The sequence below is a fragment of the Macaca mulatta genome, chromosome 12 (genome assembly GCF_049350105.2).
Source record: "Macaca mulatta isolate MMU2019108-1 chromosome 12, T2T-MMU8v2.0, whole genome shotgun sequence".
NCBI lineage: Eukaryota > Metazoa > Chordata > Mammalia > Primates > Cercopithecidae > Macaca > Macaca mulatta.
The window spans coordinates 29,048,260-29,076,022 of NC_133417.1; the positions used below are offsets into that span (position 1 = coordinate 29,048,260).

Here is a 27,763-nt window from a genome sequence, read left to right on the forward strand (position 1 = left end):
ATTTTAAAATACCAATGGTCCTCAAATTAATCTACTATTTAGTTCAGATTATATCAAAAGCTTAGGTAGCTTTTTTGAATAAATTGACAAACTGATCCTGAAATTCATACAGAAATGCGAGAGACCAAGAATAGTCAAACAGTCTTGAAAAGGAGGAACAAAAATGAAAGAGATACACTCTCTGATTTCAAAACTTACTACAAAGTTGCAGTTATCAAGACACTGTGGTACTGGCATAAGGAGAAACATAGATTAATGAAACAGAATTGACATTTCATAAATAAACCCTTACATTTATGCTCAATTGATTTGATTTTCAACAAGGGTACTAAGACTATTCAATGAAGAAAGAATAATCTCTTTAACAAATGGTGCTGGAACAACTGAATGTCTATATGCCAATGAATGTAGCTTGACTCTTATACCATAACAAAGATTAACAAAATGAATCATAGACCTAAATGTAATAGCTAAAACTATAAAACTATTATAAGAAAACATAAAAGTATATCTTCTAGATTTGGACTAGGGAGAGTCTTTTTAGGTACTACACCACCCAAAGCACTAGAAACAAAAGAAAAAATTAATCGTACTTCATCAAAATTAAACATGTATGTGCTGTAAAAGATACCATTAAGAATATATAAATAAAGGGGCCAGCATGATCCTTATACCAAAGCCAGAAAAGGACACTATGAGAAAATTATAGGCCAGTAGCTCTAATACATGTAGATGCAATAATCCTCAACAAAATTTTAGCAAACCAAATTCAATAGCACATTAAAAGGATCATATACAATGATCAAGTGAGATATATCCCTGGGATGCAAAGGTGCTTCAAAATGCAAAAGTCAACAAATGTAATATATCACATTAACATAATGAAGGACCCAAATCATATGATCATCTCAATAGATAAAGAAAAAATATTTGATAAAATTCAACATCCTTCATAATAAAAACTCTCAATAAATTGAATACAGTTGACTCTCCATATTGAAAGATTCTGCATTAGTGGACTTAACCCACCACAGATAAAAAAATTTTAAAAAATAACCATGCAGCAATAAAAATTGTGCAAATAAAAACCATATTCTATAACTCTTTACCTAGCATTTACATTATAGTAGATATTAAAAGTAATCTAGAGATGATTTATTTATTTTTATGTTTTATTTTTTCTTTGAGATGGCATCTCACTGTATTGCTGGGGCTGGAGTGCAGTGGTGCAGTCTCCGCTCACTCCAGCCTCTGCCTCACAGGTTCAAATGATTCCCCTGCCTGAGTAGCTGGGATTATAGGCACACACCACCATGTCCAGTTAATTTTTGTATTTTTAGTAGAGGTGGAGTTTCACCATGTTGGCCAGGCATGAGCCACCGTACCCAGCCCTAGAGATGATTTAAAATATATGGAAGGATATATGTAGGTTATATGCAAATGCTATAGAATTTATACCAGGTACTTGAGCACCCACAGATTTTGGTATACACAAGGATGCTGGAACCAATCCCCTGTAGAATCCCCTGTAGATTCTGAGGGATGACTATATATATAAAAGAATGTATGTCAACACAATAAAGGCAATATATCACAAGCCCGCAGCTAACATGGTACTTAATGGTAAAAAGTTGAAAGCTTTTTCTCTACGATCAGGAGCCAGACAAGAATGCTTATTCTTGCCACTTCTACTTAACATAGTACTAGAAATCCTAGCCAGAGCAATGATGCAAGAAAATAAGTTAAAGACATCAAAAACAGAAAGAAAGAGAAAGAAAGATTGACCCTGTTTGCAGATGGCTTGATCTTATATATAGTATACCCTAAATACTCCACCAAAGAACTGATAGAACTAATAAATGAATTCAGTAAATTTTCAGGAAACAAAATCAACATACAAAAATCAGTGGTGTTTTTATATACTAAAAACCACCGTCCAATAAAGAGATTAACAATACAATCCCATTTACAATAGCATTTTAAGAATAAAATTACTTAGGAATAAAACTAAGAAAGTGAAAGAGCTGTAAGCTGAAAACTATAAAACATCAATGAAACAACTTGAAATGACATAATAAGTGGAAAGATATCCTGTTTGTTCCTAGATCAAAATAATATTGTCAAAATGTTTATACTATTCAAAATGATCTACAGACTCAATGCAACCCTTATCAAAATCCCAATGGCAATGTTCACAAAAATAGAAAAAATAATCCTGCAATTCATATGGAACCACAAAAGACCTTGAATAGGTAAAATAATCTTGAACAAGAAGAGCAAAGCTGGAGGCACCACACTTCCTGAGTTAAAATTATATTACAAAGCTATAGTCATCATTAGCAGTATGGTACAGGCATAAAAAGGGACACATAAATCAATGGAACAGAATATAAAGCCCAGAAATAAATATATGCTCTAGTTATCTTTGACAAAGGTAACAAGAATACACAATGGGAAAAAGAGAGTCCCTTTGATAGACAATATTGGGTAAACTGGATATCACGAAATTGAATCATTATCTTACATCATACACAAAATAAACTCAAAATAGCTTAAAGATTTGCATGTAAGATCTGAAACAATAAAACTACTCAAAGAAGACGTAAGGGAGAGGTCCATGATATTGGTCTTGACAATGATATTTTGGATATGACCCCAAAAATACCGGCAACAAAAGCAAAAATAAACAAGTGACCACATGAACTAAAAATTTCTGCACAACAAATGAAACCACCAACAAAATGAAGAGGCATCCCATGGAATAGGAAAAAATATTTGGATACCATATATTCAGTAAGGGGTTAATATCCAAAATATATTAAAAAAAACTACTACAATTCAATAGTGAAAAACAGCCCAATTTTAAAAAGGGCAAAGGATCTTAGCAGACATTTTTTTCAAGGAAGACATACAAACAGCCAACAAGGATATGAAAGGTTGCTGAACATCACCTGTATCAGAGAAATGCAAATCTAAACCACAATAAGATATCACCTTAAATAGTCAAAAAGTAACAAATGTTGATGAGATGTAAAGAAAATAGAACGTTTCTTTATACAAGGCTGGTGGGAATGTAAATTGGCTTAGCCATTATGGAAAACAGTATGGAGGTTCCTTAACAAATTAAAGACAGAACTAATATATGATTCAGCAGTCCAACTTCATGGTATAATTCCCCCTTCCAAATCAAATCAAATCAAATCACTATCTCCAAGAGATGTCTGCACTCCCGTGTTCATTGTAGTGCGATTCACAACAGCCAAGATAAGAAAACAACTTACATGTCTGTTGACAGATGAATGGATACAACAAATAAATTATGGTGTGTGGGGTATGTGCTTGTGTGTCTGTGTGTGTGTTTGTGTGTGTGTGTGTAACGAAATATTCAGTATAAAAAAAAAGCCCTGCCATTTGTGGCAATATAGATGAACCTTGACATTAGGCTAAGTGAATTAAGCCAGACACAGAAAGACAAATACTACATGATCTCACTTACATGTATAATCTAAAAAAGTCAAATGTATAGAAACAGAGAGTAGATTGGTGGTTACCAGGGATTGGATATTAGGGGAATGCTGATCAAAGGGTACAAACTTGCAGTAATGAGATGAATAAGTTCTGTAAAACTAATGTACTTGAATGTACATCATGGCAATCATAGTTAATAATAGTATACACTTGAAATTCTCTATGAGAGAAAATTGTAAGGATTCTTACCACACACAAAAATAGGAAACTATGTGAGGTGAAGTATATATTATTTTGCTTGTTGGAAATCATTTTGTAGTATATGTGAATATATCAAAACATAATGTTGTATACTTATATACAATTTTTATTTATGAATTATATCAGAATAAAACTGAAAAAATAATGTATAAAGACAACATACAGGATGGGAGAATTATTTGCACATCATATATCTGATAAGAAACTTGTATGCAGAATATATAATGAATTCTTACAAGACAACAAATAAAAGGTATTTGTCCTTTTATTCTTGATATATGACCCAAGGATTTAAGTAGGCATTTCTTCAAAGACAGTACAAAAATGGCCAGCAAACACATGAAAAGATGCTCAACATCATGTCATTAAGGAACTACAAACCAAAGCCCAATGAGATACTAATTCATACTAGAATGGCTGTAATCAAAAAGGCAAAAACAGGTGTTGGTGAGGATATGAAGAATTTGGAATTCTCACACACTGCTCGTGTGAATACAAAATGATTCAGCTGCTTTGAACAATCATCAATTCCCCACTAAGATAAACATAGAATTACAATATGACCCAACAGAGATGAACAATATATCCAAAAGAAATAAACACACATCCACGTAAAAATTTGTACACAAACATTTAGTAGTGTTACTCTTTATAGCTAGAGAGTGAAAACAACCCAACTTTTATCTGCTAACAAATGGTAAATGTATAGTTTCTCCATAAAGCAATATTATTTGGTAATTAAAAGAATGATGTACTAATACGAGCTACAACATAGATGAATCTTGACCTCACTATACGAAAGAAAAGAAACCAGTCACAAAAGACCAAGTAGTATGTGGTTCTATTTAAATGAAATGTCCAGAATAGGCTAATTTACTGCTATGGTCTGAATGTGTATGCCCCTCCAAAATGTATATATTAAAACTTAATTCCCAATATAATAGTACAAGAGTGGGAACTTTAGGAGTGATTGAGTTATGAGGACTCCACCTTCATGAGATGAATTACTTCATGGGAGTAATGCCCTCATAAACAGGCTTGAGGGAGCCTGCTTGTCACTTTTTTCCCCTTCTGCTGTGTAAGAAGGAAGCTAGAAGTTACTGTATAAAGAAAAGACCATCACCAGACACCAAGTTTGCCAGTACATTGATCTTGGATTTCCCAGTCTCCAGAACTGTTAGAAATAAATATCTGTTTATAAATTACCCATTTTAAGGTATTTTGTTATAGCAGCAGGAATGGACTAAGACATTTTTATAGAGGCAGAAATTTGATTAGTGGTTGCTTAGGATTGGAGAAACAGGGAGAAACTGCCAATGGATATAGGGTCCCTTTTGGGGGTGATGAAAGTATTGTCAGATTGTGGTAATAGTTGTACAACTCTGTGAATATAATGAAAAATATTGTACTTTACATTTTAAATTCATGAATTATATGTGAATTATATCTCAGTAAGCTGTGAAAAATCAAGTCAATTTAAGATCTAATTAGAAAAGAATAACAATTCAAAAGAAGAGTTGAATGCAAATATATATATGCACATATCTGTGTATGTATATAAATGTATTATTTATGTGTGTGTATATCCACACATATACACACATTCACACACATTTATAAAATATTGGCACTAGGAATTTTTATTCATTTGGAGGATTTTCTGGAGAATCACTTATAGACGTGTAAATTAATTAAATGTAAAACATACCAAAAGATAAATTTGAATGAAGTATTCTCGTTAGACATTGGGAAATTCTGGTGTGGTTTTAGGTTTTATAAACAGCATCTCAGAAGAGAGGAATATTTAATCTGAGTTTTGAAGAATGAGAGTTCATTGTTGTTTGGCAACATTGACTAGTGCTATGTGATTAGGGTATATGTAGGTGATAGAAGACTGAGTTAGAAATGTGGATTGGAGTTAACCTGTTTAGGAACTGTCGTGCTAAAGAAGCTTTGTTATTTGAGTTGGTTTTACTGTTTTCTGAATTTGAGTAAAGTTTCACCTTGTGTTTTAAAGAGATTCATGTCTAACAGAACTCCAGTGTTAACAAAACGCTTTTTATGATAAAATTTATTAAGTATGGCCAGGTGTGGTGGCTCACACATGTAATCACAGCACTTTGGGAAGCCTAGGTAGGAGGATCTCTTGAGCCGAGGATTTTGAGACCAGCCTGGACAACATAGGGAGACCCTATCTCCATAAAGATTTTAAAAATAATTTAGCTGGGTGTGGTGGTGCATGTCTGTGGTCCCAGCTACTTGGGAAGCTGAGGTGGGAGGAATACTTGAGCCCAGGAATTCAAGGCTGCAGTGAGCTGTATTATCTCACCGCCCTCTAGCCTGGGTGGCAGAGCAAGACCCTGACTCAAGAAAAAATTATTTTAATTTAAAATATTACTGAAGTACATATCAACATAAACTAAGCATAACCTCCTTATGCTTACAGGATATAAGCTATATGAACTGAAAGAGACATGACATTTCACACGTTAAATTTTGAAATGGACTGTCCTCTGAGAAATAGCTTCAGATGTCTGCAAAACTCAGCTTTAGGCCAGTAATTCTTCACTTTTTACTGTGGTGAAGTAAAAACACATTTACCCAACAATGTTTCTCTAGCACACCCATCAGAAGAGGCATTGCCCAAGGGCTGCCCCATGGATAAGATCTCCTGCCTGAGGGTGGAAGAAACTCAGGGGCCCTGGCCCTAACTTCCCTTTCTCTCTCCCAGTGATTCTTCAGATCCCCAACTGTCAAGAACATTGCCGCTTTAGAAAGTTGAGGCATTAGCACTATAAGTGATTTTCCAGAAAATACTCCAAATGAATTAAAATTCCTAGTACCAATATTTTATAAATGTGTGTGAATGTGTGTATACGTGTGCATATACAGGATAGGATTCCATGTTTATTTCAGAAAGGTAATTCTGACTTCAGGGTTGAGGCTGGATTAGAATAAAATCAAAGGTAGAGAAACCAGCCAGGAGAGTGACATTGGTCCTAGAGAGTGTGGGACAAGGCAGCAACCATAGGGATGGGGAGGGAAGACACTGACCAGAGGTGCAGAAACACGGAGGAATCTAGAATAAGGTAGAAAAGTGAGCTAGGGATGGCTGATGACATTAACATGGGTAAATATCCAGCAGGTGAAAGGAAAACAAAGAACTCGGTTCTGGATGGTTGGAGGACTGAGCAGAACAATAACTAGTGTCAACAAAAAGAGTAAAACTCTGTAAAATATTTGAAAAGATTCATTCTGGGCCAAATAAGAGTGACCATGGCCCATGACACACCCCTCAGGAGATTCCGGAAACATGTGCCCAGGACACCGCTTGGTTTTATACGTTTTAGAGCGGCATGAGATATCAATCAAATACACTTAAGAAATACATTGGTTTGATCTAGAAAGGTGAGACAACTCAAAGTACAGGCTATAGGTGAATTTAAACATTTTCTGGTTGACAATTCATTCAGTTTGTCTGAAGACCTGGGATTGACAGAAAGGGAATGTTCAGGTTAAGATAAAAGATTGTAGAGACCATGGTTCTTTTGAAGTCTTACAGTGGCTGCCCTTAAAGACAATAGATGACAAATGTTTCCTATTCAGATCTTAGTTAATCTCTTTAGGATTGGGAGGGTCTGGAAGAAAAAGATCTAGCTATGTTAATAGAGATTCTTTATAGATGAAAATTTTCCCCACAAAAGATGGCTTTGCAGGGCCATTTCAAGATATGGCAGAGAAACATGTTTTGGAATAAAATATTTTGATTTTCTTCCTTGATTTGTAATGTTATGCCAGAGTAAGACTGGAAAGTAAGTCGCAATTTATAAGGTTAAATAAAACATATCTGATGAGAATTTGTGGTTTGTAGGTCATGACACCTGAGACCCCATAGATAGGAATTTGGGCAAGATAGAAAAATTAGAGCTTAGTCTTCATTCGAGTGGTAAGAAGAAAACACAACTGAAATATTTTATTTAAGTCAGGAGAAAGAAATTTCTGTAATTTTAGATTTGGAATAGCTTTTGGAATAGCTTATAGGTGATAAGAATGATGTTGACAATGGGAAGTGATAACTTCAGAAAAACTGTAAGAAATATTTTTATTTGAGATGTTTATGGAAGAATCTGCTTAAACCTCCTCCCTGACTGAGAGCTTATTACCACTGCAAAGTTCAGCTGAACTACTCGTAAAATTGGAAAGATCTTTATGTTTAAAGCCTAAAAGTAGCTCCTTCCATTCATTCGTTCAAATTAACTTCATTTAATTAAAAAAAAAATTTAAAAACTGTCCGCGGCCGGGTGCGGTGGCTCATGCCTATAATCCCAGCACTTTGGGAGGCCAAGGCGGGTGGATCACAAGGTCAGGAGACCGAGACCATCCTGGCCAACATGGTGAAACCCCATTTCAACTAAAATCCAAAAAATTAGCTGGGCGTGGCAGCGTGCGCCTGTAGTACCAGCTACTCGCAAGGCTGAGGCAGGGAAAACGCTTGATTCTCCTCCTCAAGAGGCGGAGGTTGCAGTGAGCCGGGATCCCGCCACTGCACTCCAGCCTGGCGACAGAGCTAGACTCCGTCTCAAAATAAAATAAATCAAATAATTAATATAAATAAATAAGTAAATAAAATAAAATAAAAATTGTCCGCATAAGATGATTTCATAAATTTGAAAAAATATATAATGCTTCCTCAGCTTATAAATGTTTTACTCTTCAGGCTAAATATCCAGGGTTTTTGTTTTCTGACTCATATGAGTGTCTCTAGCCCCTTTTGTTTCTGTGCTCCTGTTTTCCTAGGATGTTTTCATTTGGCCACTAACCACTTAAATGACAGTAAAGGGAACATAGTGTCCCAATGTCATTTTCAACCACACATTTTGTGTATCATATGGACTTCCTCTCACTGTTCCCCACGCGCCTTCTGTCCTTCCATGACTCCATTTCTTTGCCTGTGTTCCTTCCTCAGTTTGATGTCTTTTTCTTTTTAAGGTGAACTTCTACTCAATTTTAAGCCCTAACTCAAGTCGGTTTCTTCAAGAAGCCTTTTCCTCAACTTCACCAGTGTGTTTCTATACTCTTACAGAAATTTAGTCAGACACGAAAGTATTATTTACGTTAGACTTTATCTCTTTGCTTGTCTTTCTCCCTTTCTAGATTGTTAGCCTCTAGTTCTTGGCTCATTTACTCATTAACATAGGATATATTTAATAACGTCTAGATTCCAAAACCTCTGCTATGCCTTGACTATATACTATTAAACAAGACAGATGTGATCTCTATACAGTCTAGTAGTTGAGGAAGATATTAAGAAAGTATATACATAGAATATGTAATTTCAAATAGCCCTAAGTGCAAAAAGGAGCAGGGCGCTATAAGATAATAACAAGATGGAGGACTTTATTTAAGTTGCGGAATCAGGGAGGACCACTCTAGGGAAGAAAATGTGATCTAAAAAAGTGAAGGATGAGTAGATGTATGATAGGCAAAGAACACTCTTTTGGACAGCAAAGATGCTCAAAATTGTCTCTTGAACCAATAGGAATACAATATTTGCAATATTGTAATGCATTTTTCTTTCTTTCTTTCTTTCTTTTTTTTTTTTTTTTTGAGATGGAGTCTTGCTCTGTCGCTCAGGCTGGAGTGTAGTGGTGTGATCTCGGCTCACTACAATCTCCACCTCCTGGGTGCAAGCAATTCTCCTACCTCAGCTTCCCAAGTAGCTGGGATTACAGGTATGTGCCATCCCTGGCTAATTTTTGTATTTTTTGTAGAGTCAGGTTTCTTCATGTTGGCCAGACTGGTCTCTAACTCCTGACCTCAAGTGATCCACTCACCTCGGCCTGTGAAAGTGCTGGGATTACAGGCATGAGCCTCCGCACCCCACCTATTTTTTCTGCTTTCTTTAGGCCATTTCAACATTGCTTTTGTGCATGTTTTATAAATCACTTCAAATACTGCTCAGTAGATGACATTTACATTAAAATAAATAAAATGTATACTTTAATATCTATAAGTATTGATATAGAAATTATCAATTTCTATATAACAATTGATATATAAGTATTATATATCATCAATCATCAATCACTATTGATGCATTTTCAGTATGCAGTTTAAAAAGCTGTTGAAGTCTGTTTTTTAAGAACTCATATAAAGTTTTGTAACCCTCATTCTGAGTATACATGTTCCGTTGCCCTTTGGGTACCGTAATGCAGAACTGTGCTTTTACCTGTATTCCTTTTTATATTCTTAGTTGCAACTCATTATTCCAGCTTGTTAAGGGCTCTAAATCTTGACTCTGACATCTCATATATTAGCCATAACTCTCAGCTTTATATCATCCAAAAATTTGATAAGCATGCCATCTGTGTCTTTATCCAAGTTGTTAATCAAAATGTTGGACAAAATAAGACCAAGCATTCCCCCTCAGCATTTGTTGCAGGAAGATATCCCTCAGGATGGCACTGATACATTAATCAACATTGTTTGGGTAGCTACAAAAATCCCTCTAGCTCTTTACATTTGTTTATGAGGGTATCAGGAGACTTTTTGTCAAATTTCTTTCTGCATATACCGTCTCCTTTCTTCTCTACAAGTCTAGTAAACCCATCACAAAAGAGGTTAGATGCCTGTCTTTGAGTTGATCTAAAGGAGCCCATTTGGACACCTGATGCCCATTTCTTCTCTCTTGAAATATTCAGAAGCTCTTTAGCAGTATGTTCATATATTTTTGTCAGAATCAGGCACTAACATAGGTTTGTGTTAATGCTGTATAGCACTGTGTGCTCTGGTTAGGCCCAGACCTCCTAGGCAAAGATAATATTTCAATGGCTTGAAACTCATGCCAAGTTACACAACTTCCAAAAAGAATGGGTCTTTCATGAGCTCATAGCTCCTTTCAGGTAGTGATGCTATTCAGCACTCAGGCATGACAATGTGGGGATGTAACTGCAGAACAGATTTCCCACAGTGGGTCTTTGCTTTACTGTGTCTGTTTTCTATATTTTGTGTATTGATTTACAGATACTTTTGGCTACACTGATAGTTCCTCAATTTCCACGGTTATTTTCTCGTTATGATAACATACATCTCCTCTACTCCTGATTCAAGTCTTGTTCTCAGTTTTGTACTTTTACCTGTTCATTTGTTCTCCCTTTCCCTCAAGGTTGCCTTAAAGCCTATAATTATGTCAGCTGCAAACATTTTTTTCTTCCATTAAGGTGTACTTAATTGTTTGCCAAGAGGCTCATTATAGTTCATCACCTAAAAATCTTACTGTAATCTTCAGTAGTATGTACATTGAAAACACTTTACTTTTTATGTCCATCCTTCTTTTTATTTTTTAAAGCCTTCTTCTAGGAAAATAATATATTAATACCACCTGTATTCACTCTAGCCCCTTCCCCTCATATCTAAGACTATAATGTCCCAGCAGCTACATCCCAGATTTCTCATTCATTATATTCCTTTACACTAATATCATTCCATTTAAGTCGCAGTTAATTAACTTGGTAAGTTTTGGCATCCTTTTTTGGTTATTGGAGCCATGCCTGAGGAAGGTTTGGGGAAAGATACAAACTTTTTAAGGGTATGCCATGTGTTCAGCACTCTGCCCGGGACTTTGCTTATGTTGTTTCATAACATCTGTTCACCAGAGTAAAGCCTCAGACTCACACAACCCACTCTTGATATAGTTTGATATTGGAAGCAATTAAAATATTTTAAATCTTTTCAGATTCTTGATGTAATACCAAGTAATACAATGATGAATCACTATGCACAGAGATCTTAAAGATACTATTTTCTCCATTCCAGCCCCACCCGATGTCCACTGCAGGGCTTTGAGCAGGAAAAAATGAACAAAGTTATCTTGAAGGTCATTATCATAGATTTTGTGTCCTTATATTTGTACACCTCAAATTGAACTAAAGAACATTTTCACATCCACAGGCAATGTTCTCTGCTGAGTGCCTAATCAAACTGATACACTATTAGTCTATTTTTAATTTCAAACAATGAGAAAACCCTGAAGTAGTCTCAGGTATTGGGGCCCAGGGATGGATACACAGGGAGCTAAGGAAGCAAAGAGGAACTCCTCTGTCTCAGGAGGAAATGCACAGTGGCTCCTGGTTCTGCCTTCTGCATGGCTCCTCACTGTAGGATTCGGTTGTTCAGGTGACTCTATGTCTTTGGGTCTCCTGATTCAGCCTAACTTTCCGGTTCCTTCCATGCTTCTACCACTTTCTCTGCATCTCACATTTAAAATTCCCTAAGAGAATCTGAGTTACTGCATGTTCTCATCTCCAGTCCATGCACACCCTCTTGTTATTTTTAATTCAGTTTCATAATTTCCCCTTTCAGTCTGTATCCCCAATCCTATTAGCTTCCCTCATATGTAATTTATAACCTTCTACTTTACTCTGCATCTGTTTATATTAATGTATATGTATTCCTGATATATACATATAAATATTATTTAGCTTGTGTTTTAATTTACATTTATGATATACATATTCATCTTATTTCTGATACATAATGGTAACTAACATTTATTGAGCACTTAAAATATGCTATATCTTTAAGTGTTCTCTTTATTCACTAATTTATTCTTATGTCGATAGTATCAGTTAGATATTATTTTTATTCTTTTGTTACAGATAAGGAAATCAAGGAACAGATAGGTTAAATAATTTGCACAAGAATGCACAGCTAAGAATGTCAGAGGCTGTTTTGTCATACACACAATTTGGTTCCAGAGCTTGTCCCCTATTCTGTGTATTAACTGCCTCTGTTCCTGGTGCTGTTTGTAGATTAGATTTTATTTGGGGAGCAGTGCATGGTATTCCATCTTTTGCATCTATTTAGCATTTTACATTTATTTCCCGTTAGTGATAAATTAGCAAGCCTTCATTCAATTCTTGGCCATTCAACTGATAACTGTTATGAACAGTCTTATAATAGCCTCTTGTGCCACAGTATGATTACTAGATGGCTAGTAAAATAGTATGAATATAATTTATGAACAAACCATAAAACAAAAACAATAACACAAAAAAAGGTACCAAAATGTTAGTAGTTGGTAGCTGTTGAATGGTAAGAATGTTTTCTTTCTCCAACTCTTTTCTCTTTTTGCTTCCCATTTCTCATATCTCTATTTAGAATTGTACTGTTGACAAGCCCCCAGATTTTGAGTCTCAGGTGTGAAATCAAAGCCAGAGCCAAATTTCTACCTGTGTGGCTTGTGTATTGTGTCACTTAATTTTGCACACACCTAGGTATAGGTTAGTTTTACTTAATTATTTCCAATAGCAGCAAAACAAATATTTGTGCCCTGAAATTCCATAGTTGTTTCTACAGTATCTCAGTTTTCTTGAATAACACTTGAAGATTTTATCTCGTCTTTTTTCCCCAAATCATCTTTTGAGATATACTAGAAAGATGAATGCAAAGTACATTCTAATCCTAGATGAAATAATCCAGCACTTTCCTGGATCAGAGCTATACTTCAAATGTACACAGCTGTAGCCTTGGCAGCCCAAGCTCTGATTTGACAGTTCATGAAATCTTATCAAATGAAAATCCTTACTAATCACGTTGTCTCCCACTCCCCCCATGCATTACCGTTATTGTCTAAACAGTCGGCATAAGGAGATGGTCTTGCCCATGTCCTTGCTGCTCCAAGTTCATTTCTAAGGGGATGATGGTTGTAGACAAATTCCTATAAAGCTAAGATGATTGTGAAGAACAGGAGGCAAAACAAAGGAAGCTGTCTTCAACATGTCCTGAATTATATCTCCACTTTACAAAATTATTACCAGCTGTTGAGCCTTGTGAAGTTACAGAATTTCATGCACCTTTAAAGCAAGAAGAGACATGAAAGCAACAGATTAGAGAAGTCCCTATGAGTCATTTCAAAGAGCTTGGACCTAATATAGGAGCAAGGGAGGGAACACAGGAAGAGGAACCTGATTGGTGAGGGTGGGAGGATGATAAAGATTTCAATGTAACTGTTTTTATTTAAGGTCTTACGATTTCATCCCCATCGATGCCAGCCTTCAGGCTCTGTGTTCAATAGTTTAAATAATTCTGCTTTAATTAGCAGAGAACTATTGATTGCTGTATACCAAAGTTAATCTTTACCTACTCTGTTTATTTGGCCAAGAAATAGATAAAAATTCACATGAGCACTCTACCCTTTTCTGCATGCCATAGAGGTTTTGGCCTTGAGGAGAAAACATCATTTTGGGGAAGACTTGAGACATTTGATCCTCTTAAATATGGAATTTCTCAAAATAAAACTGTATTCCCAACTCCCACTCCCATCTCATACACTGAATATGTTATATTTTCTTTGTTAGAGAATAATACTAGTAGCAGAAATGGCTAACCTCTTGCTCCAGACCATCTGATGTACAGAGCAATTTGAAGTAGATGTAATAATTACCTCCACTTTACAGAAAAGAATATTGAAGATTGGGGAGGTTCAATGACAGGCACAAAGTAACACTACAAGTAGTAAGTGTCCTGGTTGATTTTGAACTTAGGTCTTTAAATTTCTAAGCCCATGCTGTTATCTACCATGACACTATGCCTTTCTAATAGAAACGGTGAATTTTCACCTACTGAGTGCTCACTGTGTGGTCAGTACTGTTTAATGCTCTCATTTGATTCTCGTAATAATCTTATGCAATGGGTAGTGTTATTAACCCCATTTGATAGCATTTTCTATAAAGGTCTAGATAGTATATATATTCAACTTTGTCAGCCGTACTGTCTCTGTCACTAGTCACCTCTGCTTGTTGCAGTTTGAAAGCAGCCATAGGCAATGCAGAAACAAATGGGTGTGGCTCTGTCCCAACAAAACTGTATTTACAAAAACAGGTGGAGGCTGGATTTGACCTGCAGTAGTCCTTGCGATGGTTGATAACGTTGAAGCTTAGTGGATTTAGGCAACTCATGTTTAGGTGGGATATAAACCTAGGACAGGCTGGTGTGTATCTAAGGCTGCACTCTTGTCCATGTGTTACATTCTCTTCTTTATTATAATCTTCACTCCTCTCTCTAGTAGGTTGAATTTTGTCCCTGCAAAAGATATGTTGAAGTTCTATCCCCCAGTACCTGTGCCTGTGAACTTATTTGCAAATAGTCTTTGCGGATGTAATTAAGGAACTTGAGATGAGATCATCCTAGGTTTGGGATAGGCTGCAAAACCAATTATTAGCATCCTTATAAGAGAAAAGAGAAAGATTTGAGACAGAGGAACAAAGGGGAAACAACCATGAGAAGATGAAGGCAGAAATTAGAAGTATGCTGCCACAGCAAGGGGCCACCAGGAGCCACCAGAAACTGGAAAAGGCAAGAATTTTCTCCTATAAACTTTAGAGGGAGCACAGCCCTGCTGACACCTTAATGTCAGGCTTCTAGAATGTACCAAAATGAATTGAGCATATATTATGAGAGGGCAATGAGAATAATTTTTTCTTGTTTTAAGCTACCAAGTTTCTGCTAACTTGGTACAACAGTTCTAGAAAACTAACAAACCCTCTTTTTCTGTTGCTTTTTGCTTTTTCTTCAGAGGAATATTTTGGTTGCTTTTGATGCTTTTTTCTGGTTTCAACAGCCCTCTCTGTGTGAATTAGGATTATCCACAGTCTCTTGATACTTCTGTTAGTGTAATTAGAAGATTTCTGGCTATGTAATTTTTTAAAGAAAATAAAGTTAAATAAATAAATTGAAATGTCTTGACTTCTTTTCTTTATTTCTTCTTTTATTCCTTCATCCAAGGTATATCATTAAATATATAAGATATCTGTCAATTGCAGACAACAGAAGTCTAAATCTCTGGATTAGATAATGCACAATCCGTTACGAAACAAAATTATTGGCAATGGAACAAATTCTCCATTACCAGAGAGCTGTATAAATCAAAACTGTAAGTTGTATTTAATTTTACACCTTGGTGATAGTTCAAAGGTTTTTATAGTAACTTACAAGGAGTTAATGTACTGTGAATTCATTCTTGTACATTGATTTCTGCATTAGCTCCGTGAAAGGTACAGTTCTTTGGCAAATGAAAACTTTTGGAGGTAAATTTTTTTTTGTCATGTAATCCATATTCTGATTATAAATCAGAATTTATAATAACTTGTTTCATTGTTCATGATTACAAATCATTGTCTGGATGACCTTGCAGTCCAGCAAATAGAAAAATGCATTCTCGTCTCTGAAGCTTGCTGTGCAGACATTGTATTACATTATGAACTTTCTTCCAGTCCACAGAGTTCTTTGGAGGAGCTAGGCTCTGAATAAAGAGTGCTTCCATGTATCTATGTCTAGATATTCATGTTCTAGGTATTCACGATGTCTCGTGAATGCTGGTGTAGTAATATGTAGAATACTGATAGCAATAGAAGTTAATCCACCTAATGAACCTTAAACTTCAGAAACTTTATTATCATGATCCTCTTCTAAATCATTGCACCTAAATTTGCATTTATAATTTTGTCTTCTGTTTTTACATTTTAAAGAATGCCTTTTTCGTTATATAATTTCCAGAGCCCACTTGCCTGCTCCCACCCTGGTTGGTAGTGTAGAGTCCGGCTCCTTCTGAAGATTTCAGACTAAAAATGTTTTGACTCAACTCTTCCTAGATCCCTTCATGTGATGAGTAGGGTGAGCCTGGACAGGTAGATCTCTGTATCATCCACCCTCCTCTCCAATAACCATAGTCTCACCTTACCTTTTTTAAAAAATTGGACATATGAGTAAGTTTTGGCCTTGTTTCCATTGGTAAAGCAGTCCTTAGTTTAGGGACTGTAGAGTACTGTGATAGCACATTTCATCTGAAGAGGTCCTGCTATTCAATTCCAGCCAATTGTTGCTATGCTGAAATGAGATCCCAGATGTTCCCAGATCATCCACATTTTCAAGGGAAGTCAGAAATGTTTATTTTATGTGAAATCTCCCAATTTTGCACTCCTATCCTCATAATAAATATACAAATATATAAATAAATAAGCAAATAAGTATGCAGGTAAGCAGTAGGTAAATCTGTTCTAGTCCAATATAGTGGCTGGATTCAGGTCAGAGTTTCTTTAGGGACCCTAGGAGATAAAGCAAAAAGAAGAGACATACTTTTCTTCTAAGCTTATGTTTCTGAATCCCATGAAACACATAGAGCCATGTATCTACTCATAAACTGGTGATTGCTGATGCTTAGGATTCATTGTATCAAACCTGTCTTCACAGTTTCGAAATGAAGCTGCTATTTAAAGAGCAGATTCACTGGTCATTTTGAAGGCAGTCATTTCCATTTAGATAGTATATTAGCCATGTGTACATGTCACAACTAGTTAATTATAAGTAATATCCTATCATGTTTCATTATATTGTTCTCTAACAACATGCATACCATTTTTAATTATATTTAGTGGTCTTTTAGCCTAAGGGCAAAGCATTTGCCACTTTAGAATTTTCAAATTCTCTCTTAATCAAGTGCTCTGATCTCATGCTGTCTCTTCTTCAGTCCAGTGCCACAATCACATTTATATCAGAATTCTTAATCAATTTTCTAAGCCTCCCCAGCAAACCTCCTGCTGTGGTCTTACACCACCCTAGCCAAATTTATACTTCTCCTCAAACAAAAATTATTGTACAGAATATTTGACTTATAAACATTTGGGGTTCATTCTCATCTTCTTAATTTAATTTGTGGTCTCTCCCCTGCCAAGATTGCCTTCCACATGCCTATTTATCAAAATTCTGCTACACTGTGAAGGTTATTTATTTTAGGTTAGGCCATGACATATGTAGAGTTGTACTTTAGGGATATTAATATTGCAGTTGATCAGACATGGAATGGATTAGAAGAAAGAAATTGGAAACCTGTAGCCCAGTTAAGGGACTATTAAAATAGTTCAAGTGAGAGATATTGAGTATCTGGCCTTGGTTGGTAGCAGCAGATTTGGAAAGACAGACATGGAATGAAACAATTGATTTACTGATCCAAAGCAGAATCTCTCATTTTGTCAATGTTATCCTAGTCTTTAATTTACATGGAAATGAGCTGGAATGAGGAAAGACACCCAAATTTGAAAATTATTACCCTGTAATTTTTCTGCTAAAGTATCTTTACAGAATTATATTTTTTATCAATTACCTGCCCCAAAAACATAATAATGAAAGAACATTTTTACTCTGCTATATAGCTTTTAGTAGCAGTAAAATGTTAGTATGTCACTTTCATCATATATTAATTATTTTCCACAGAATTCTACTTCTTATATTTTTTGACCCTCATAGCATTATAAGAAATTAGAAAGGAGAAGCATAGTTACATTTTTATTTTCACACAAGGAAATTGAACTATGGAGATTTAATATTTTATCCCAGATGACATAAGGTTAGACTTTGATTTATAATCCATATTGTGAGTCCTTTTTTAAATAATAAATTATACATTTTCCTGAAATATATATATAAGCTCAACTTTTTGCAAAGTCACATCCTTGTTTGATTTGATTTGCCATTCACACTGTGCTAACTGCTGATATAGCTTAATCGTATTTTCTCAGGACACTATATTCTCAAAATATTCTAAATATTTGTTTCATTGTGCTCTTTACTTCACCTTCTGAAGATGCTTTGTTGTGCCAAGCTTGATCCATCAGGATGGGATCGGTAATGTTGCAGAAACAGACAGAACAGACTACTTCAAAGTCTCGGTGGTTGAAAGCCACAAGGTCTCTCACTATTCATGTCCATCTTGGGTTGGCTGGAGACTGCGCCAAGTCCTCATCACTCAAGGACCGGGGCTGATTGAGCAGCCAGCACCTGGAATATTGCTGGTCCTTGTGGCATAGGGAAAGAAAGAGTATGGCAAATTATGCTGCAGCTCTTAAAGCTTCTACCTAGAGGTGACACACTTCATTTCTGGTCACATTTTATTGGCTAAAACAAATGTAAGATCACACCAAACTTCAAAGTGTGGTAAAGTGTCCAGGAACAGAACCTGAAATATTTGAGGAATAGCCTGATGAATACAAGATATGCTCAGAAATCAGCTTTCATAAATGAGAAAATGTAAAGTACAGACAGTATGGTGTAGTTTAAGGTGAAATTCTCTCAAGGCAAGAAGATGTAATGAGAAGACTTCATATAGGCCCTTGGAGCCACAGTTCTAAGAATTACTCGGTAATATTGGGTTATTTAAAACTATGTGTCTTTGTTGTATTGCAAATGCCAAGTTTATTATGTGATTAAAGCATTCAGTCACTTTAATTTTAACAGCACTTATTTGCAGTAATGGGAAAAATAGCTAGTGTATGTGCAGTCCTAATTGAAGAGTTCAGATTGTTCTGTGTCTAGTCTTCCATTTGTCTCTAATATCCTCAATATCATCTAAGAAAAAAAATATCTTTTCTCTGCCTGGAGGAACCTGGCACAAGGAAGTTAATGTTGGAAGCTCTGCCTGTACGAACAACTAGAGATACCATTGTGATTAAATTGCCTGGACTGTTCAATTTCAAAGATCAGTTCTTTATAGGATTTGGCTGCTTGATTAGGTTAACACCGATACATTTAGTTATGGCAAGTGAAGCAAGTCAAGCCATTAGCCAAAAACCTGAGTACCATGATAAATACTTTTCACAAGAATCTCTTAGAAAATTAAAACCATAATATAATCATATTATCTCACTTTGTCATAGAATTTGTATACATTGTTTGTATCATACAACATATGTACTTGATCACATACCACATTTTTTTCCCTCATTTATAAGAATTATCTGTTCCCAAATATGAATTAATTAGATCAAGAGCAGGGTTGATTCTCTATCTTGTCAATCGTTTACTAAAGAGAACATTTTGTGCCATAGTAATTATTTGTTTCTACTTGATAGTGAACTATCTCAACCAAGTCTGAGTTTGAGTTCCCTTTCTACTTCTGACTATAAAATGAAGCCTTTTTCTAGATGACCTTGAATAGCTCATCTACATCCAAAATACAGTACACCAGTGAATTAGTGAATTGTAATTTAATTAAGGAAACTGGCTGACACTGAAATGATTTTCCTGGTGGATGTAATATAATTTAATAAGTTATTGTATTACAAAAAAATTGGGTTTTAAGGAATCTAGTAAAACTTTTTTTGTCAGTTAATTGTTTGAACATTGTATGACTTGTAAATCAGCCACATTTCAGTTACCTTATCATATTGTGGGTCTAAATGAGATATTTTGTTTGCAATACATTAGCGTCATTTATAATATTTAACCTTATTTTTCTGTGCTGATGGAGTTCTCTAAAAAGCAGTAAAATACTTTCTACTAGTAGACAGTACTTTCAAAACCATCTCTTAATAATTTAGAATTCTAAAAAGAAGAGATAATAACATAGGCACTTTTTAACTATCATCTCTTAGGCCTCACAGAGACCTAAAAAAGGTTGGAAGCATCTTTTTGAAAGTATGCAACTTCTTTTCGTGAGTGGTATTTCCAAGAAAATGTATACATTCACCAATGCAAACTGGTAACTCTATTGCTTTGATTTACATTTTCGCATGCTGATGGATTGAGATTTTAAGTAAGTGTTTAACATTGTCAGTTCCTCTCTGCGTAACAATGGTAAAGTATTGATCTAACTTCTCAAATTGTCTTTCTTGAACTAAGGTTAAAATAACTTTTGCAATTTTTTCCCCACCTTTCCCAAACAAATATGCCCTTTAAACCAATCTGATTTAAGTCATTGGGTACTTTTTAGTATAGTGTATTTTTACTAGATAAATAGAAAAACAATTATATTCTCGTAGTACTAAAATACATAAATAGAAAACTGGATATCCATATGCAGAAGAATGAAATTAGACCTCTATCCCTCACCATTTACAAAAATCAAATCAAAATGGATTAAAGACTTAAATATAAGACCTGAAACTATAAAACTACTAAAAGTAAACTTTGGGAAAATGCTCCAGGACATTGGTCTGTTCACAGATTTCTTAAATGAGACCTCAAAAGCATAGGCCACCGAGGCAAAAAATGGACAAATGGGATCACATCCAACTAAAAAGTTTCTGCACAGTAAAGGAAACACTCAACAAAATGAAGAGACAGCCTACAGAACGAGAGAAAACATTTGCAAACTATTCATTCAATAAGGGATTAATAACCAGAATATATAAGGAACTCCAATAGCAAAAAACAAAATAATCCAATTGAAAAATAGTCAAAACATCTGAATAGACATTTTTTAAAAGAAGACATACAAATGGCCAACAGGTATGTAAAAAAAAGCTCAACACCACTAATCATCAGGGAAAATGCAAATCAAAACCACAATGAGATATATCACCCCAGTTAAAATGGCTATTATCAAAAAGGTAGAAACTAACAAACTCTAGTGAGGATATGGAAAAAGAAGAATGCTCAAACACAACTGGTAGGAATGCAAATTAGCACAGTCACTATAAAAAACAGTATGGAGATTTCTCAAAAGACTAAAAATAGAACTACCCTATGATTCAGCAGTTTCACTGCTGGGTATGTAACCAAAAGAAAGGGAATATATCAAAGTATCAGTACTCCAATGTTTACTGCAGCAATAATCACAATAGCCAAGATGTGGAATCAACCTGAGTGCCCATCAACAGATGGCTGGATAAAGAAAATATGTATATACACAATGGAATATTATTTGTCCATAAAAAGAATGAAATTGACATCCTATCATTTGCAGCAAAATGGATGGAAATAGAGGAGATTATGTTACATGAAATAAACCAGACACAGAAAAACAAGTATTGGGTGTTCTTACTCATATGTGGGAGATTTGAAAAAGTATGGATCTCATGGAAGTAGTGAAGAGAATGGTGGTTCCAGAGTCTGGAAAGGGTAGTAGGGAGGGAAGGAGAAAGATAGGTTGGTTAATGAGTACAAAAAATACAGTTAGATAGAAAGAATAAGATCTAGCATTCAATAGCACAGTAGGGCAACTATAGATAACAATAATTGTTGTATATTTTAAAAAAGTAGAAGAGAAGAGTTGTAATGTTGACAACACAAATAAAAGATATATGTTTGAAGTGATGGATATCCCAGTTACCCCAATTTGATCATTACACATTGCATGCTTGTATCAAAATATCACATGTACCCCATAAATATATTCAACTATTATGTATCCATAAAAGTTAAAAAGGAAAAAACATAAAATAAATTTTAAACAGAAGATTTTTAAATATTGAGAAAATCACAACATGATATTTTAACTTACAAGATTCTCCAGGATCTTAGCTTGTTCAGCATTGGAAAAAAAAAAAAAATCTGTTTCCTTTTTGGTACTGTGTTTCATTATTTGAGCACAGTGTCAGTAGACAGAACATAAGCTGTCCAGTGAGATGTTGGCTATTACTTTATATAGCAGGAAAATATAAGTAAATTAATCTAGGTTATTTTCTCAGGATTAATATAATCAATATTTCCTACTTTTAGATCTTTCAAAACTAGATCTTAATGGGAGAAAAATGTGTTCGTACTTGACTGATGAAGGGAAAATATGCACATAAGGTAATATTCTGGGAGAGGTTGTATTAATGAGACCACCTTATTCAGAGAACTGTGCTTACACATACTTCCGTTATGCTAACTCAAAGGCTTCGGTCTTTGGGGATTAGAAATATAGACTGAAAAGTCCTTTCATTCCAAGTCTCTGGGCTTCAACTCTATTTAGTAGATCATTAAATAAATAACACTGGTTGTAACATCGATAGAGATAGTATTAATGAATCCTATTCAGTGCATCTTTATCTGTAATAGGATATTTTTTGAGCATATACTATGTATAATGAATATGGTTTACAAAAGTACAAAGTTTGGTGTATTCTCCACTGATAATTCTGTAGTGACTACTTCACTCCTAATTCTATGTGCACACTGATAACTAAAATAAAACATTGAAGTATCCCTAAGCCAAGTAATAAGATGGTCCAAACAGTGTATTCTGCATATAAACTGTAGTGTAAAACACTTTTTGGTAGAAAAAACTGCTTTTTTGGGTAGCAATTAGGTTTAGATGTATGAGTGTTGCCAAGAAATATTATGTAGATGGGAACAGAGATTCTGTGGCATATTTTGTGGAAATGAGTTTTTTAAACATTAGTTGGACTTCTGTAGTTAGAAATTAGAGTTTTTATGTGGCAGGTCAACCTTGTACATAGTCACATTTGATTATATTCTGTTGCCAAAAACTGTAAGTGTTAAGTATGTGGGTAAAACTAATCCTTTTGAATATGAGATAGGTATAAGAATATGCAAGTATTAATATTCCTCACTATGAATTTTCCTTTGGGGTATACTCTGGCATGAAAATAATTTTCCTGAAAAATAAATGTCACTGTTGCTTAGTCCTGTTGAATTTCAAAATTATTTTTTACTCATTGAATTTATAACCTTGACTTTCATAGAGATCCTCTGGGTTTACTTCTTATCATAGGGAAAGAAAAAAAGAAGTATTGCTACAGGCTTGCTAATTAAAATCCTTCAATATGCAAGTGTAGAAGAAAATGATTTAAAATCTCAATTAAAAGGGCATCTACTTCAAAATCTGCTTTAACATAGGGTCTACATAGACTTTCTTTTTTTTTTTTTTTTTTTTTTTTGAGACGGAGTCTCGCTCTGTCGCCCAGGCTGGAGTGCAGTGGCCAGATCTCAGCTCACTGCAAGCTCCGCCTCCCGGGTTCCCGCCATTCTCCTGCCTCAGCCTCCCGAGTAGCTGGGACCACAGGCGCCGCCACCTCGCCCGGCTAATTTTTTGTGTTTTTAGTAGAGACGGGGTTTCGCCGTGCTAGCCAGGATGGTCTCAATCTCCTGACCTTGTGATCCGCCCGTCTCGGCCTCCCAAAGTGCTGGGATTACAGGCTTGAGCCACCGCGCCCGGCCAACATAGACTTTCAAACATTTAAAATTTATCTGAAACCTCCTTGAATTTCAGATTTGCATTTGTGAAGTATGCATGCCATGAGAGTTAATCCCACCTAATTTCTAGTTTTCCTCTTTTTATTTGGTAGCAAATGAAAGCATTTTGTGACTCAGTTTCTCTCTAAAATTAAGTAATGTTGTGGCTTCTTTTTAATCCTTTATTTAGCTTTTACTATGTATCTAATAGTGAATTAGTAATCAAAACTCCTTAGAAATGACTGTAAAATTAACATTATGTTAGAGGATTAGTCTTTTAGGAGTGTCTATTGGAGCATTTTTTTTTCAACTCCACAAGGATCTTTTCTGATCACTCTTAGATTTTAGTGTATTCTCTCTTGTCAATGACTATTATTGGGGAAATTTAAAGTCATTCTAATATTAATCTGAAAGAAATATAAATATTTTATATATATACATATATATTATGTGTGTGTGTGTGTGTATATATATATATATGTATATATATATATAGAGAGAGAGAGAGAGAGAGAGAGGAAGAATCAAGGAAACAAGGTTCTGAAAGAGTCTGTAGACCAGGGGAGATGGTGGAAATGAAGAATGTTCCTTATATAGGAAAATGGACACCTTTTTCATGTTAATATGAAGAGAGAAGAAAAAAATATGAGAATGCATACAGACACACTCATAGGAAACTGAAGGAGTCTCGTCCATTTCTTGCTTTTTTTTGTGAAGGAAGATGTGAGGAAGACGTGAGGTCTTAGGAGTTTGAAAATAGGTGGAGGTTTGAAAGAGCTGTCTATGGAATCAGAGTGAGAAGAAAACTCAGAAGAATGGCTAAGCGGTGTGAGAAATTGGTTGAAGGTAGAGTACATATTAAAGTGTCTCCAGTGTGGTATCAGCATTTTCTTCATCTCTGTTTGGCAGCACTGTTTTAAGAACAGAGAAGGAAAACAGTTGGAGGAAACTAAGTCTGAAGTTTTTCCAGCCTGGGATGGCAGAACACTGGGATGAGGCCATCAACCAAATTGGCAAGAGAGTGGTTAAAGTAATGAACCAGGGAGGCTAAGCTGGTTAGGAAAATAACTAATTTTTGCACAAGCAAAGGCTTGTGCAGAAGATGGAGTAGTCTGTGTAGGTGTAATTTAAGATAGAAGAGATGGGAGGGTGGGAGGAGCAATAAGTTTGGTAGGCAGGCCTCAGAATCACCTGAATGTGTTTAAAAACGACCCTTTCCTGCGTCCCATCCTCTGAGATTCAGGTAGAATTGGTCTATGGTTGGTCCTGGAAAATGGACATAGATTTTACAGACGAGGTTGTAAACCATTGTTTAGAGTCTTTTATAAAGAATGCTTTTTTTTTCTTGGTTTTGTTTGTTTGTTTGTTTTGTTTTTGTAAAGTGTGTTGACATTTTATTATAAAGGCAATGGGGTTTGGCAAAGGTTTCAAAAAAGGAGTAATAAAAGTTATTTTGTATTTTAGAAAATTATTTCCCCCCCCACCTCAGAGTAATTGACAGATACCAAAACAGAACAATTAAGAAAAAGAAAGGCAGACTTGTGGAGAGAATATGTCATTATTCTGGGCCAGAAATGGTGCGATCTTGAATTAGGGCCTGACAAAGGAGTTGTAGAATAGGGGACTTATTTGTTTGTTTTAATATAAGGATTTGTGATACATTTTAATGTTTGTGTAGAATGATGGAGGAGTGTCTAAGCTAACTGGAGATATTTATTTTGGATAACTTCTTAGCTTTTCCATTGTTGCATAAAATAATAACACCGACTTCACATCTCAAAACAATCTTTATTATCTCACAGTTTGCATGGGGCTGAAGTTCAGACACAGCTTCTCTGGATTCTCTGCTTAAGGGCTTCACTTGGTTAAAATCAAGGTGTGGGCTGGGGTTGAGATCTCAACAGAGGCTTGGCTGGGGAAAGCTCCTCTTCTGAACTCCCTCATGTTTTGGGCAGAATTTATCTCCATGCAGCTGTGGGCCTGAAGGCCCTGTGTTCCTGCTAGCTGACAGCAAGGGGCTGCCCTCAGGTCCTAGAGGCTGTTTGCAGTTTCCTGTCATGTGACCATGCCATCAGCATTTCATAGCATGGCTATTTTCTTTTTCAAGGCTAGCAGGAGAATCTCTCTCTCTCTACACAAAAAGACCCAGGCCCTCTTTTAAGGTTCTTCACCCGATTAAGTCAGGCCCACCTAGTATATCGCAATCTGATTAACTGATATGGTATATTAATCATATCTGTAAATTCCCTTCACCTTTGCCATATACCATAACCTAATAATGGGAGGGACATTCTGTCACATTCACAGTTCCTTCCCACAGTCAAGCAGAAGAGATTATACAGGCATGTACAACAGGATACAGGGATTAGATGATGCTGCAGTTAATTGGGAAAGGAACACAAGAGAAGTATAAATTTTTAGGAAATTGGTGGCCTCAGTTTTAGACATGTTGAATTTTCAGTAAATTGGGCATCAAATTAGAGTGGTTCAGTAGATGGTACAGAATTTAGTGGAGAGATCTGCATTGGAAGTATATATTTGATAGTGATTATTAGAGGTGATAGTTAAAACAGTGAGATTATCCAGAGAAAGACTGTAGCAAGAAGTGGGCTGAAGACACAAGCAAGGCCAAGTAACGCTAGAACTTCTAAAGCTGTACTTCAACCCACATCTCTTGATTTCAGTGCAATATCCCATTATACAACTTTTTGCTATTCTTCTACTGTCTTCTTTCAATAATATCCCACTCTTCCTAATCTGTGGTCCACTGTCTGTCCTCTTCCCATCCCCAAGTCACATTACAGAATCAACATCTTTTTCAGTGAAAGCCTTGCAGATCATAGACCCTTAAGAAAGATGGACTCTTTTATGATCCCTCTTCCAGACAGTGAATTGTAGGAATCATAGGATGGAAAACACAAAGCCCAGTGAGGGGAGATATCACCATCTTTAGCTCTGAGCTACCTCATTCCTTCTTATCAGAAACCAGAACTGTGTACTTTTTCCTGTTCCTTTCATCCCAAAATTGCCTACAAAGTAAACAGAATGGCACAAATTTGAATGCAGATGTCATATTTATTTATTTCTTAAAACTTTGGTCTGTTTATTTGAGTACAAAATTATTGAACCCACTACAGCAATATTGTTGAAAAATCCAAACTGTGATCATGTAAATAGAAAGTGAATTTGATCAGTACATTTTAATCAGACTTTCCTCTCTTCTCTTAAATCTTTTTCTGTTAGGTTACATTCAAGAAAAATGTGTCATACCCTGCCCATTTGATTGCAAGTTAAGCGATTGGTCTAGTTGGGGGTCTTGCAGTTCATCTTGTGGAATTGGAGTGAGAATTCGATCCAAATGGCTAAAAGAAAAACCTTACAATGGAGGACGACCATGTCCCAAACTGGATCTCAAGAATCAGGTAAAGTACATGAAGCAACAAATAAAAAGCTAAAAAAGTTATCCTCATCATTATTTCCCATTGAAATTGAAGTCATTCTCTTATTACAAGGAGCTCATGAAAAGTTATCACAATATCAGAAGAAGGATTAAGGGGGCCAAAATTAAAATAATAGTATTAGTAATCGAAGCTTGGCCCCCTCCAGATAATGCTGAGACAAACTTGATATCCTTAGCAGTAATAATATTTACAAAATCAAATCAAATTGATATTTAAATGATCTTAAGCTATAATTTTGATATTTTTAAAGTTGGATGTATATATGTATGTGTGTGTGTGTATATATACACATATATATTTCAACATAAGTAATAATGTTGGGAGAGTATCACTTACATCATTCATGGCAATATGATTAGTGGCCTTATCCATCAACTCCAAAAATGGTGTTCTATTTTTCTTTCACCTAACACTTTATCCTAATGTTTTTCATTCTCAATCTTGCCAAATCTTCCACAAGTCTATAAATCTCTTTTGAACTAGTTCTCTACCTGCTTTCTCAAAAATCATAGATATTTTCATAAATAAAACCCTGATAGATCCCTTTCCATATACATGTCTAATGAAATTGCCATCCTAAGCAATCAAAGTTGATTAGAGTATTTCACTTGGCTTTGTAC

At 35.4% G+C, this 27,763-nt stretch overlaps 1 protein-coding gene across 1 annotated transcript in view; it reads left to right on the forward strand.

Moving 5' to 3' along the window:
- The window catches only part of THSD7B (thrombospondin type 1 domain containing 7B), a 788,242-nt gene that overhangs the window by 523,082 nt on the left and 237,397 nt on the right, over positions 1-27,763 (forward strand). The window contains exon 14 of the mRNA XM_077956542.1: positions 26,926-27,104. Coding sequence (XP_077812668.1) covers positions 26,926-27,104 — 179 coding nt within the window. The remainder of the gene's footprint in view (positions 1-26,925; positions 27,105-27,763) is intronic.